The 15,687-nt window shown below is 37.9% G+C and overlaps 1 protein-coding gene across 3 annotated transcripts; it reads left to right on the top strand.

Annotated features, from left to right (window-relative positions):
* The first annotated feature begins 987 nt into the window (after window positions 1-987).
* Window positions 988-13,804, top strand: BAG4 (BAG cochaperone 4). 3 transcript variants are annotated; one of them, XM_070952560.1, is made up of 5 exons: window positions 988-1,137; window positions 7,325-7,426; window positions 8,286-8,540; window positions 9,178-9,420; window positions 10,832-13,804. In XM_070952560.1, the coding sequence occupies exons 1-5, from the start codon at window positions 988-990 to the stop codon at window positions 11,318-11,320; spliced, it is 1,239 nt and encodes a 412-aa protein (XP_070808661.1). In that variant the 3' UTR covers window positions 11,321-13,804. The 3 variants fall into 3 exon arrangements, with proteins under 3 accessions (XP_070808661.1, XP_070808662.1, XP_070808663.1); XM_070952561.1 differs by having other exon boundaries at window positions 1,007-1,137; window positions 8,286-8,504; XM_070952562.1 differs by lacking the exon at window positions 988-1,137 and adding an exon at window positions 1,298-1,467.
* Window positions 13,805-15,687: the final 1,883 nt, after the last annotated feature.

The raw sequence follows: 15,687 nt of genomic DNA, 5'->3' as shown, positions 1-15,687 counted from the left end.
AAAACAATCCAATTAAAACCCAATTCACACTTAAAAGCTAAAAAGATCTTAAAAAAAGGGGGGGGGGTTCACGCCAGCCCTGCTTGATGGAAAAGTTTTTAGGGCACGGTGAAAGGCCGTGTCTATCTTTACATATCTTTACATACCTTTGATGTAAAGATATGCACATTATCTATGCTACTCATTTTAAGGATAAAATAGAAAAAGATATTTAAATATTTGTATGTCATTTGTCCTATTGTGTTAAGACTAAGAAAATCTTGACTAAATGCAACTTTCCTAACCTGCTACCCTCCAGACTATCAAAATGGCTTCAAATACTACTGCAAACTCAGTTAACTGAATGTGTGCTGAATTTCCTTAACATGCAGAGACATGTACAGGAGAGACAATCTATATTTTAAACCTGTTAAAAGAAAGTAATATAAAAAATATTCCTTTCAAAGTTCTCTTTCAAGTACCTGGGCAGTTACGCAATCTGTACAATATTATTTAATTTCTGTTTTGTCCCCAATCTTCTTTTGATAGGGACTCTCCATTAGCCGTCCAAATTTATTATTAAATTTGTGGAATAAACTATTGCTCCACCCATGACAATATTCCAGTTTGAAGGCAAATTCTGCTATGTAAAATAAATAAGTGACAAGAGGGTGGAAAAAAGGCAAATTTCTCATCTGAGCCCTAAAGAAAATCCGAATTCCTCTTTTTTTCTGGCGCTTTAAGAGTTAATTGAAAGTTTCTTCTAAAATCAGACTTGCTGATTGGATATCATTCCCGGTGACGTTGGAGAGCGGTCCCCGCTTATTGACGTCAGCAGCAGCGTTTATTTCTTTAGCAAAACCCTACCGCTCTCCCCACATCCCGGAACATCGTAAACAGCCAATCGAATCTGAAGAGGTGTGTTGATCGTTGTGATTGGTCGCTTGGTGAGCAGGCGCACTGGTTTACAAGGGGGGGGGGAAATAAATACTAAATTGAGAGCCCGTAATGGCGGCGGCGCTGAGGAGGTTACGCGGAACAGAAGTGGAACGAGTTCGGCCTGAACCGGAGCCTCCCCCACCGCTGTGGGGCATGGCACCATTTAGGTGTGCCCAGCACCGCGACGGCGGGCAAAGAGCGGTTCAGGGCGGCTCCCAGGTAACGGCCCAGTCCCTACTCCTAATTTGTCTCTCCCAGTTATTAACGCTATGTTACGTAATTGACCCCCTCAGGCCACCGTCTGCGCTTCCCCTCCCCTGAAGTGCTACCACGTGCTCTAGTCTGTTGCGTCTACTCTGAGAAGGAAGCCAGTTCTGTTTTGTCTCCTCGTTATTCCTCATTTGTTTTAATGGTTGCTTAGCTAACTCTGGCTGATGCATTCCTCCAAGTGCACGCATGCCGGAGCTGAGCCGTAACAAAACCTTCCCTTGGTTAGGCTAAGAAAAAAAAAGGGGGAAAACCTTGGATTGGTTAGAAGTTAAGAAAATGGTAAGTCCTGTATGAAATGTCATCTTCTTTGTTCCTATCTAGAGTTTTTCATCCTTGTCTGTCCCCAGAAAAAATCGTACAGACTTTAATTCTTAAAAAATGGAGCCCAGAGACTTATTTATTTATTTATTTAGCGTATGGTTGGTCACACTCAGTATTCCTTAGCCCAGAGACTAAGGAAATGTTCTTGGTGGGTGGTGTTTCCTATGTTGGAAAAAGACTTGCTGGCTAACATTCTCCGTTTAGAAGAGGAAGGCGCTGCTGTGTAAATCTGAGGAAAACAAAAAGCAAGTCTGTTTTGTTTAGTCTTTTCTTTTAGGGCTGTGTACAGTAAAATGCTCCATGCTGTCTCTAACAATTCTGGGTCACGAAGGTAGGTTCTGAGAAATTGTTAAAATGCCTTAAAATGTTTTGTCTTCCTAGAAGATTCTTTCGTTCATGATTATGTTACATGGCAAATAAAGCTTATTTTCAAAGCTTGGGTGGGATTCTTAGCTGCTTTTTAAGGTATTTGTTTTCTGTTTTTGAACTTGAGTCATAGTCTTCAAAATATGGAAGCAGATTCAAATAGTTTAAAAAAAAAAAAAGTAGTTCCTAGTGGAACTTTGGTAGTATTGAGTAAAAGATGCTGTTTTGAAGCAGCTATTTTTAGTTTATTATACCCTGGCTTTTTCCCAGCTTAAAAATTGGGATTGTAACAATAAAGGATATACAAAAGAGTGATAAAGATTCTGAATGAACAACAAAGAAATCCTAAATCTAAACTCTGAACACTTGTCTAATATAGTTTAACACCTAGAAAATTCTTAATGAGCAGGGAATATGTTCTGAATTTCTATTTCTTGGGGGATTAATTTTAGTATAAATAACTCACATTGCAGAGAGGAGGCATGTCCTACAAAATTTAGACTATTAGAGATGAATAGCCTTAAGCATCAGTTAGTGAAACTAGTGAATGTAACTAGAGCAATACAATGTTATTACTATAATTCTTGACACCTTATTTTAATATTGGAATAAAAATAACTTTAATGTGTTTTAAAACTCACATATTTTATTAGCTTCCTGTTGTGGGAAAATATTTTAGTCTCTGGAATATGTATGCCTCCAGTTAAATCACATCGAGGACAGATGACAAACTATTTATACTTGCATTCTATAAATTCTTGGACAGTTTAATCAACTGTGAATAAGAGTGTCAGGCAAAATTTTTAATTAGTTTGATTGCTGAAGAGAGATTTAAGATAAAGCCTGCTTTTTGTTAGTCACTCCTGGCAATCGTTCAGTAAATGGTAAGTCTGTAAGTGTAAAAGGAAAGGTGTTGCCCAGGTGATTATTAAATTAAACATACTTAGGCTTACCAATGTTATTTTTAGTGCATCACAAATACCAGCAGATATTAAAAATGTAAAAACAATTATTTGAAATTGTGTTTTGATACCACTTAAATTAATACTCAATCAGTGAAATAGGTCCTGAAAGACACAGATATTTTACTATGATGGTTAAAGATTACCAGTGCAAAATATCTAAGTTTAAACTATTCATTAAAGAGTCTCATAAAATATAAGGTGGGAATTGTATTGATTTAAGAAAAATGGATAGTAGCTGAGACTGTTTTTCTTGAGGAAAGGAGGATGGTATTTTTATAATTTTTCTGTATCTACTTGATATTGATATTTGATATTGATATCTACTTGATATTCTTGATATTTCGGGCAGCATATTAACTCTTCCATTGCTAAAAAATACAGCTCAATCTCAACATCTGCAAATGGAGATCAATAAGAGTTTATGCAGTGGTAATTTGGTTGGCCTTTCAGATGCCATTAGGATTTTTTTTAAAGGATATAGTCAGAGCTGTGGAGTCGGGAGATAAATGTTCCGACTCCGACTCCGACTCCTCAGTTTTTTGTACTTCCGACTCCGACTCCGACTCCCCGACTCCGACTCCTCTGTATTAATATGCGAATGTATTTTATACATTCCTTGAAGGAAAGAAAGGCAACATACATGTCATTACCACAGGACTACTGGCTGGGAAGCCAACAGTCTACTGTATTGAACAGTTTAAGCAAAAGACAAACACAATGAAAACAACAAAGTTTTATTAATTTTTTTTTATTAATTTAATTAATCAAGTTGCTGGATAGTAGCAGCAGGCATAAACATCAGGAACAGGAACTTTACCAGTTCAAAAATACAAACCACATTATTTGGTTGTTTTAGAACAAAAACAAAGCTTATCTATATGAACCAAAAACAAAATCTGTAAAACCTAGAAATGGTTTATATTAATCTTGAAATGTAGTTATAGGCTTAGCAAATGCAAATCAATTCAATGTAGAGTTCTAAGGAAGAGAATTGCCTCTGCCAGATCCTCTTTCATAGAGGCTCTTAAGTCAGACTTTATTATTTTTAGGGCTGAAAATAATCTTTCGACACTGACTTGGGTGGGTGGCATTGCAGTAACTATTCTGGCCACATCACTAACGATCTCTGGATAAACAAGGATGGCTTCTTCAACAGTAAGTTTTGATGAGCGATCATACTTTTCAACTTCTTTTAGTGCTTTATAAAACTCCTGTTGGAATTTTTTTATTTGGACATTTACTGGTTCTGTAACGCTTATGCGACGTCGCTTTCCTTTAGCAACTTCCATTTTGTCTAAGAAGGAATCAAAGTCTAATTCTTCGTTTGAAGAAGATGATTCTGAGTTACCACTATTGCTTAAAAGAACTCCATCCTCCTGTGGAGGTATTTCAGGTCGTAATCCCTTCATGCGAACTGCTACATCATAGAGGGCCTTTTTCCCAGTAGCAATCTGTTTACTGTTCAATAAAAGTCGGCTCATTGGGTCGACATAAATAGCCGCTAACAAGATTTCATTTTCCAGCAAAAGATTCTCTCTTTTCATCATTGAAGATGCAATGCCCTCAGCTATTAACCCTCCATTTTTGTTCAGGCGATATAACAGGCTCTTCCATTCCAAGAGGAATTTACCCGGGGTTAGATCATCACATTGCAACCTCTTGGTGACAGTGAAGGGGTGAGAAAGAAGGTTCTCCAGCTCTTTTGTTTGTGTCCACTGGCTTGCAGTTAATGCAAGATTTTCATTGTCCATTTCTTCTATGAAGTCTTTAAGTTCAAGCAAACGCTTCACCATTAAATAAGTGCTTCCCCAGCGAGTTGTTTGATCCAAAATGGCTCCTTTTCCTGCACGTCTTTTCAAAATTGCATCTGTTTTTGGGGCCCTGGCTGCAACAGTTACTTGCCGTAATTTGCCAATTAATGTAGCTGCATGGCGATCTTTTAATCCATCTCTTATGGCAAGTTGCAGTGTATGAACAGCACATCGCATATGATGAATAGTAGCAAGCTTCAATGCTTCTTCAACAAAGTTGTCTAAAAAAATGTCAGCATTCTCTTCAGTTTCTAAACTTTCTCTAATACTTGCAGAGCTGTCTTCCTCTAAGTCTAATATCTGTTTGATACCTTCTTCATCTGCCTTCATCTTCTCAATTGTGCTCAACATGTTAGAAGCGTTATCTGTCACAACACATAAAATCTGTTCCTTTTTAATTTCAAAATCTTCTAGAACACCCTCCACTAACTTCTGAAGGTAATCACTGGTGTGATGTGCCTGAGTGTCCTTTACTCCGAGGGTCCGTGTTATTGTTTTGTTATTTTCATCCACAAATCTAACATTAATAGCGAAATAATTGACTCTGTGACGTGTGCATGCATCCATTTTAAGGAAGACAAAACGTCCTTTCATAACTTTATGTTAGCAGTCTTTTTGCCATTGTTTAGGATGCCTCCGGAGTCGGAGTCGGTGCATTGTTTGCCGACTCCGACTCCGACTCCAGGTACCCAAAATTTCCTCCGACTCCGACTCCTCGACTCCGACTCCGACTCCGACTCCACAGCACTGGATATAGTGTTACTATCTGATTGTTATATAATTGAGATAAAATCAAAGATATAAGTGAGTTGTTTGAATCTTAAATAAATTTTAGATTATTGTACTTTGGGGTATAACTAAACATTTTAAGCTTGTGTTTAGGTATTGTTGGGATACATTTGGTTATTCTGATGTGTTCCTTATTTATACCTCTTATCATTTGAAGATTATACATTTTCTAGTCATCGCTTGGAAGAAACCATTGCTATATAGCCACTATTTCCAGATCATTCCTATCAGATTATTATAATGTCCCTCCATGAATGTAGTACATAGCCATTTACCTAACACCACAAGAGTTTCCAACAAATGAGCTAAGCTTTAAGGCATAAAGCATTTCAGAAATGTAATACTGGAAGTACTAGAGGAAAATACTTCATTCACCTGCTCTCTCCTCCATCCCCCTCCCAGGATTTGATTTTTGCAGGTAAAATTTAGATTTGTTACTTATCATAGCTGTGTGTTCATATAAATGTAAATGATGTTGCATTATGAAAAAGGAAGGTCCTGCTCTTTCCATTTCCTGATATGACCTTGAAAAGACTGGAAGTCTTCTACAATGCACTCATCCTATTTTTGCAAGTGGTTATAAGTATGTATCATCAGTAAAACAAAACTTCCTTGCCTGTCTGCCAGTCACCACTTGAAACACACACACACTGTGTTTCCCCGAAAATACTACCTACCCTAAAAACACCAGGGTGTGGCCATGACCAGCACCAGAGCGAGGGCACAGGGGCCGATGGTGACTAGCAGCAGTTGCAGGCCACACAGCATAGGTGAGTTGATTACCTGTCCAAGCAGCAGGTGTGGGGGGGGGGAGTCATGCAATCTGGACGCGCTGTGCGGGCTGCCTTGAAAACCGAGAGTCGGTGGGACAAAGTGGGCAGTCGCCCACAGGTGGCTTGTTTTTGCATCTCTCAGTTTGTCTGCAGCCCGCGCAGCACATCAGGATCGCCTGCGTTCCCTCCATGCCTCCACCTATTGCTGGTGCCACCGTGCGAAGAAGAGCCCCCTGTGACTGCTCTGGCCCACAGATTCTCAGCTTTCCCGCAGCAGCGCAGTGACTCCCCCCACATCTCTGCCTCTGCTGCTTGGACAGATAATCAACTCACCTGCACTACGCAGGCTGTCCAGCCCCAGAGTGCGCCAACCAAGGAGTCGGGCTGCAGCTGCTGCCAGGCATCATTGGCACCCGCGTGCTTGCCACCTCTTGTGAGCACCAGGGGGGTGGGGCGCCCAGCGGGCTGATCACCCTGATACTGTGTTTCCCAAAATAAGCCCTAATGCATTTTAAAGACCGGGTCTTATTTTTGGAAAACACAGTGTGTGTGTGTGTGTGTGTGTGTGTGTGTGTGTCTATTTTTGTAAACTGTTCCATGTTTATTAAAATTAAGTCATACTCAAGTTATGCATTTATTAGCATTGCTAAAGCACATAGCAACTAATGAATTTTGTTGGAGTTCAGTTTTATGCCTCATTCAATTTGGCTGGAATTCTGGAATACAAGGGTTGAAAACTATGCTATGAAGTTGAAAAACATCTTGGATGAAACTAGAGGCAAACCATTTCTATACTGTAGCCAAGAAAGCTGTATCAGTACTCCCACACAGTCACCAAGAGTTAATGAAGTCAAGCCATTATTTTTTAGAGGCTCCTCTGCTACAAGGATCTTCTTACAACAGCAATCACATGTTACTACAAGCAGACTGCTCAATTTAGCTTGGTAGTCATGGATTAACAAGAAGATTTTCCAGGAACATTCTGTTGAATTTTCTACTGATGATATGACATTCAGCTTGAATGCAAAAATTAGCTATATACTATTCTAGAAATATTCTAGGTGTGAGCCTAATCATTTGTAAAAATTAAATGTATCGGTTCTTCCTGTAGGAACAGCCTCCTTATCCCAGGTATGCCCCCAATTACTGGAATTCATCTCCAAGAGCTTCCTATTCAAATCCATATCCTGTTGGATCAGAGCTTCAAGGCCAGGTAGAGTAATAGGAATAATGTACTGCATTTTGTCTGGACATGGCTTCTTGTAGAATAATTAAGCTTCTGGTTTGAGAGTCGATAGTATATAGCAAGATTGTAAAAAGATCAAGTTAAATAATGCAGCATATACATTTTCAGAGAGTTTCTGCTGTGTAACGTCATTTTGTGTAAAAATTTAGGTGTCACCTGGGTGTAAAACGTAAGATCTGAAGTTTTGCCCTAAATGATGGTTTGTAAAATCTGCTGTTCACAAGATTTCTTGTTCTATGCAAATAGTTTCTTTTATATAGAAGTAACAGTGATTTTAATATCTTCCCAACTGGGTCAGTTTGTTTTATTGTTAGCACAAACAAGCAAACAATAATAACAGTAATAAATAGAACAGCTTCTTTTGCTACGGAATCCTTGGTGCTTTCTGAGCTTGGTTGCTTCCTTCCAAACATCATTACCCAAATAGTAACATTAGTACAAGTGAGTGTGGGATTTGCTCTCTGTTTATGTATAGTAACTTCTCTTCTGGCAAAGTGGGGATGTGGTTTTCTTCTTGATAATTTCTTGATTAGGGTATTGCTTTCTGCTTGATTGTTTGTCTGGTGTTAATCTCTGCTTGGTGGTCTTTTTGTTGGCTGCTTGGTGGTCTTTTTGTTTCTTTAGCTTTTTTACATGCAATATTCTATATTGTCCGTAACTAAAAGTTGCAAGATCCAAAAAATCTTAATAGATGTCATTTTGTTTACTGACGCTGCTTAAGGAAATAATTCTGGAACTGTCTTTGAATAAGGCATTGATACCCTAATTAATTCTTGTCTTTAAGCTAGGCAAGCTATTTTAAATAGCTTCTCTTTTTGTCCTCCAGGGAATTGATTCTTCCTATACAAATGGCGTCTATGGACCTTCATACTCAGCTCCTGGGGCAGGGCCGCCATATCCCAGTCTCCCACAGTCAAACACACACTATTCTTCAGAGCACCCTCCTGCCACTTACTCCACAGAGTCTTCTAGTATATATAGAACTCCATCATCGGCATCAAACTGGAATTATCCCCCTCCAGACTATCCAACTGAAGGTTCCATGGTGAGGAGGCAGGTAGCAGGTTACTCCCCTCCACAAGTAAATATCCGATATGAATCATCATTTTGTGTGTGTGTGTATATTTGGTCATCTTAAGACGGCAAACATACCTAATCTTCCTGCCTCCTAGTCTCTCCCTAGCAACAAACCTATAAGGTGGGTTGGGCTGTAAAGAGCAACTGGCACAACGTCACCCATCTGGCTTTCATGCCTAAGGGAGGCCTGGTACTTGCCGCCTGGTCTCTAGGCCGTATTATTTTGTCTGTTTCAATTGCTGCCCTTTCTTCTTTTTAAGTGGCAGATGTAGAGACAATAAATGAAAAGGAGCATTTGGATACTGAAAGAAGGGGAGAGCACACAGGGTATTGTGAAGCATCTACTGCAAAGTGCCGGCATGTGTCCTGATCATGAGAATAAGGAAATGGGGGAGGGCAAACCATTGCTTACTCAGCTGTATTACACCCCGCATGGATGGACCATAACCTGATGTGCCCATCAGAAAAGAGCCCAGCCTTTTGAAGCATGAACAGAAAACTGGAATGTTGTTTGTCTATTAAAGTATTAATTAGTGCTATGGAAACACTGCTACTAGAAATGTCTTTTAATGTTTTATTAAGTGATGAGTTTTCCTGGGGCAATTAAAGAAATGTGTCTCTGTATCCCCCTTTTCCTGCAGGGCCCAGCTTTTCCGCTCCCACCCTATCCGTACGGAGATTGCAATCCTAATATTCCACAGCAGAGACCACCCCCTCAATCAGGACTTCAGGATGCCACTTGGCAAACACCTGGCGTTTATGGAATGCAGCCTCCCTATGGTTGGCCCCCTCCCCCAACAGGGCAAGGAGGGAATCAGTATGTTGCACAATCTTGGCCTAGCAGTGATGTGTCTACTCTACATCCCCCAAATAACAATCCAAAGGTATGTCTTTGAAATACACAAGGAGTTTACTTGTCCTCTAATGCAAAATATTAAAAGAATATGCTGAAAATTTAGGGTTGTGTCTTTGAAATACCATAGTTTCTATTTTAAATTGTGTTGTGTTGTGCCTATAATTGTGTTATGCTTCTAGTTTTGCTAATGCTAATTTGTAAAGAGCTAAACAAATGAGAATATACAATTTGCAGTACTATGTAGGATAGTGAACAACACACACTTTCTCTCCCTCCCCATCCCTCCCTCCTTTGGGTTTTTTAAAAGGAAAGTCTGATAGAATTGAAACTGGTTGAAAACACTAACAATCAGCCAAAATAATTATTTAGTAATTTAATTTAAAATAAACATGTCAAAGTGTCACTAACTTTGCAATGAAAAAACCCAGTTGAGCAAAATTGAGACAGTTTTGCACAACAGATACAAGAATGATATAAATCTTTTCAAATACATACTGTGAGTCTTTCTATACTAACAAACTCACTAACAAACTCTAGGAAATTAATATAAAAAGAATGAAAGTGTTTGGAGTGTAAAGGAAAGAGTTAAGGCAAAACTTATTAAAAATAAAAATCTATGCCGATTTATTTTCAGCTCTCCATCAGAGAAACAAAGTATGGATTTATATTACGTGTACTATGTGAAATCTGATTTAATAAGACAAGTGCAGACCCAGGCTTTAAATGTTAAAAAAATGGAGTAGTCAGTATTATAGTACATCTAGAGGAGATTTGTATAGATGCAGAATTGCAGAGGCAAATAACTATTTAAAAAAGCAAGGTGATTAATATTCAACAAGTATTGATATAGAAACATTTTGCCAAGACCATTTGGGTAGAATACTGGAGAAATCTTGTTCGATCGTAGTTGAAATGCTTTGATATTGCAGAAATTGGTAACAATAAAATAATAAAGTTTTAAAAAGAAACCTAATAGGAAAAGTAATTGGCGACACTCATCTTTGAAAGATTTAAAGTCTTCAGTGTAGTAGCTATTGAGTTTATATGTTCACCTACAGTTTCATTGCTGTTTCCAGTTGACAGTTTTGTATGTATGTGAGGAAGGAAGCACTTAAACTAGTGAGCTCTTATATTGTTTTTTGGGAAACTGCTTACTGTGCTATAGGACCCATGAGAAGGTCACCTAGGTTTTAGGCTATTGGATCATGGCACATTGTGATGTCATTCTGACAGGTTCAAAGTTGAGGTCCTATCCATGGTGGCTTTCAGTACTAGAGCCTTTTTGCACTGACATCTTGAAAATGCAGATCTTACAAATATGCAGAGAGGCAGGCTAGCAATATTTGCCACCTAGGGATATGCTTTTGTAGCATTTTTGAGACAGGATGGGGGGAAATGGAACTGATAGAGTTGTTGAAATTGCTTTTTTTCTGCTTTAGGACTCTTTTAGCCAAATGGATCAAGGGATTAACCAATATGGTTATCTTCCTGAAGCCAGTAGTTTGCCTTCTGGGACCACGAATGACTACAATCCAGCACAGCATGATGTTAAGCCATCTGCTTCCAACCCCAAAGTGCAGTATAGTGCACAGCCCCAGCTGTATGATAATGTACATAAGAAACCATCTGTGATTAACAGTGGATCGGCTTGTAAAATAAACGTACAGCCTCCAACTAATGTGCAGCCTGGAATACAGAAGATCACACAAGTTATGGAGGGAATTGAACTGTTGGAAGAAGAAGTGGATGAATTTGTAGGTAAAAAGACAGACAAGGACTACTGGTTGCTGGAAGAAATGCTGACCAAGAAGTTGTTGGAACTGGACTCTGTAGAGACAGGTGGTCAGGACAATGTGCGCCAGGCAAGGAAAGAGGCAGTTCATAGAATCCAAGCTGTATTGGAAGAACTGGAAAGGAAGGGTCTTTAATGTGAATGACAGTTTAAAAATCCAGTCCTGAAATTATTACAGGTCTCTGGCTTTTCTCTTGACCTCCAAAGCAATAAGTGGGGATGTGCATTTTGACTTTAGAAAAACAAAAATGGTAAGTTTAATCTGATTTAACAAATGGGTCAGATCTAGAATTTAGTATGGTGGTTATCCCATTCAATGAATTAAGAAGGGATGAAATGCTGGCCCTTGTTGTTTTAAGGGTTTCGTTGCATAGTTTTACCAGCTACAGGAGAGAAATCATTTGGCAAAAAGAGATTGGGATTTACATCTCAGAAAATCTCCGGGACCATCAAGGATTTCAGCAAGTTACTTGTCATATTTGAAAAGTAGAAAAAGAAAGTTGCAATGCAGCACCAGTAAAGCCATGACTTCAGGCTCTTTAGCTACTTTTTCTGTGCATTATTTATAGATTCTTTCTGTTTGTCATATAAATTGTGTAATATCTTTTGGGATATAATATGTTCAAGTGCAACCATGCTGATAAGCCATTTATCACTAGGGCAACCAAAACCCAGGCATTTTTCATGTTATTTCTCCCTCATCCCTTATTATGCAAATATAATCCACATTTTTTTAAAAAAACACAACGATGGGATAAGAAGAAGGAACCTAGACGACGCTTGAATTGCTGACACTTTCAACTAATGAACTGATTATGAGGATTTGGGGCAGGAGAATTTGGTGATAAATGCTTAGCTGTGACATAGACTTTATATGTTACAGTTTTTGTTTTTGTTTTTTTAAATTTGATTTATATGCCGCCCTTCTCCGGAGACTCAGGGCGGCTTACAATTTAAGCTCAGTTGCTTATATGCCGGTTTAATCTGTTATAGCTGATTAGAAATAATCAGTTCCCATACCTGCGGAAATCAATTAAAGCTACTGCCTTGTATCATCAGCTCTTCACAGTGTGTCCCTGGTTCAAAACGGCAAGAAATATATCTTTTAATTTTTAAAAACAGGTATTTATTGTAAGAGTTTTTAAAGAAGAACACTGTCAAATAGCTAAAATAATAAAATAAATATTAGAAGTGTTTTAGTGAGAACTTCATTCAATATATAAAAGACTTGCATACCATTTTGGAAGTCTTTCTGGTTGAAAAGCAGGGTGTAGCTGTTTTAAATAATGGACGTTTGTACATAATGATACAGAAAACACATCTTAAACATGGTATTGTAGTTCCTGGTTTCTTGTGCCCCCGTGCTCTAAATATCAGCAGCAAGAAAAATATATGATTTGACTGTAACATTAGCTATTGACTTTCCTTCCTTAAATTTTAAAGGCCTAGTTGATATTGTTTGTTGCCATATGTGTCCAATGAACTCAAACTCCCAAATGCTACATTAGCTGGTAGTTTGTTTTTTTAAATATTGCATGGCCTTGTTCTGCTGTAAATCTGAAGTCTTTATATATAAACTTTACAAAACCAGGATAGGAATACACTATAAAGATAATATAATTCAGCAACTAATAAAAGAACAGATCAGCCAAATTAAATAGATCTGTGCAACAATTCTATTGTTAAAATATTGGATAAGAAAGTCACATGTTCTCAGTGTCTTAAGAACACAGCATAGTTTTCTCCATGGTAGGAAAGAAACGTTCACGGAAAAATCATGTTCAATTTTCACATTTTTACTTGTTTTAAAGAGTTAGTACTATTTATGTGGAAAACCTTTCTATTGCATAAGGAGAACAAAAAGCATACCTCACTTAATTCGTGTGATGGTTGTAGTTAGGTTTGTTCTTGTTCTCAACTTATCAAAGAAATTCCAGTTAAATTTTGTTCTGTAATTATTTGCATCAGTTCTAGAGTAAAGCACAGTCTGAGGCTTTCATGTGAAACTAAAAGACAAGTGGGAAAACAATATAAAATAAGAGATGGAAGAACTGTGATTGATTTAAGTTTGCAATGTTACTTTGTATATTTTACTAAAGAAATCCCACAATGTGGGACCAGGAAGAACAATAATCTCACCAAGGAGTTTGGAACCTGGCATTTTCTTTAGCCTGAACCTGCCTAATGGCATTGTTGGGATAAATTAGGGAAGTGTGGTTGAATGTAGTCTGGAGTCTCCGGGGAGGGGGGCTGCTTCGCAGAGAGCAAAAAGACAGAATGTCTGGTAGTCAGGAAAAAAGCAAGCACAGACCCTATCAAACAGTTCACAGGGTATAGCTATAGTTATGCAGATAGTAGTATTAGTCTGGCAAGATTGATGTCAGGCCGCACAAAATAAGAATGACATGGATTTATTTCTGAGCAGCTTCTTTATTATTGTTTGCCTACAGACAGAATCTTGTCAGACTAAAATGACTATCTGCATAACTATAGATATACTCTATGAACTTCAAGGGAGGGTCGTCTTCCTCCTACCAGATATTCTAAGCTCCACTGCCTCCTTGCCCACTGAGATAGCCCTTCCCTCCTGGACTCCAGACTATGTTCAATCATAGAAACAGTAGAGATGGTAGATAAGATATGTACTGTATGTTTCATATCTTACATCACTTTGCAGTTGAATATTGTCTGAAGGAAATTGAACTTTTATCTTTCTATTGCAAAATAATGAATGAACTGTCTTGAATAAACTTGTAAACTCTAGTTTTTCTGCATCTTAATGTTTAAAACAGTTTAATCACATTTGGTTTTTAAACAATGTCAAATGCTCAGAAATGAAACTAAAGAAGGTCAAGATATACTTCCTGATTTCTTTCCCTACTTTGTGTTTTCTAGAGTTAAGTGGAACACATACCTCATACCTTCCATTTTTAAGTCAACGTATTCTCAATTACTGCCATTCTTAATCCCTATCAAAGAGTGCATGTAATGATAGCTAATTATGGCTTATTTGTACAGTGTTTCAGCTAGCAAAATGCAATGTCTATCATGGAATTTGCTCAATGAAGTGATTACCTTGATTACAAACCTCTTGTTCTTTTATTGTTTTCTGTGATCTCCCCCTGGCACAAGGATCAATCCATACAAACTCCCTCTGCCAGTTGGCAGATTAATCAATATAATTTCTAAGAGTGGCTTGTTGTGTTTGATGAGTTAACGGAGGCATCTAAGAATTTATAGTGCAATCTATTTGGAGGAAAGTATCATCTGATATGTATGTCCAACATTAATTGGGCTGTACAGTCTAGTTTTCTGGCAAAATGGGTCTGGAGGCTACATGAAGCACCCCAATGTCTCATCCCTTATATAAAATTGTGGCCTGAGGGCTATGGATTTAAAAGGCTGAGAAAGCTTTACATTTAAAATCTTATTCATATTAGCACTGCAGGAGATCTACAGTATATGGATTTCATGATCAGAGTACTTTAAAAACATGCAGCTCCTGTCATGTTTTCAGATAAAGTATATTCACCAAAGTGAAGGATACTGTATAATTTGACAATATATAGGCTTTTTGAAAAACTTCGCATAAAAGACATATGTTCTGGGTGGAGAGTTGCTCTAAAGTTGCAGCAATGACGCATTTAAGTCCCTATGTCCCAAACATTTAATTTATTTCACTGCTTTCTGAGCTCAGTTAAAATATTTTCTTTCTTTTCTTACGTGTTTTATTTTATACATTGCATAGTTTTGGGTTTTTAAATTCTGAAAAATCCTTTTCTTTTTTGTGTTCATAATTTAAACAACTTCAGGATGTTTCAATAGTTTCCCAGGTAATGATTGCATACAACTATTACACAAGTATTGAGAAATGTAATTTAAAAATGTGACTAAATTGTCTTATGAAAGGACCATCTTATGGTTCTCTGATTAGCTAGTTCTTCACCTCACTAACAAGACAATGCAAAAACCTGGTTTGTAATTGATGTGCTTCAGCATATTTAATACAGATAGCTCTCAATTTACAATTATTCATTTAACAACTGTTCAAAGTTACGATGGTGCTGCAGTGACAAAAAGTGACTTTGCACTTTAGACCATTTCAGTGTTGCAAAGTCACATAATCAAAATTCGGAGGCTTGGCAACGGGCAGGTATTTGACAGTTGCAATGTCTTAGGGTCACGTGATCGGCATTGCAACCTTCTTAGGACACTTCTGACAAGCAGAGTCAGTGGAGAAATCTGAATTTGCTTAATGACTGTGGGATCAACCACAACAAAAAATTGGGCCCAGCTCACTTAACATATATATTACTTCATGATGGATGTTCCTGTTCCATTATGGTACAGTAGTAAACTAAGACTATCTGTACCTGTAAGGGAATGACTGCAATTTGGATTACGTTAAAAGATTAGCATTTATTAGTTATGTTGTAGTGGAAGTACTGGCCCAAGGCTAGGCTGCTTAATTGGAATGGAAATTGCCACAGAATACCAATATAG

Source organism: Pituophis catenifer, unplaced genomic scaffold (genome assembly GCF_029215685.1).
Source record: "Pituophis catenifer annectens isolate HBS135680 unplaced genomic scaffold, rPitCat1.0.hap2 SCAF_12, whole genome shotgun sequence".
In the NCBI taxonomy this organism is placed as follows: domain Eukaryota; kingdom Metazoa; phylum Chordata; class Lepidosauria; order Squamata; family Colubridae; genus Pituophis; species Pituophis catenifer.
The sequence above is the reverse complement of the archived record's forward strand: the minus strand, read 5'-3'. Positions and strand labels throughout refer to the sequence as shown.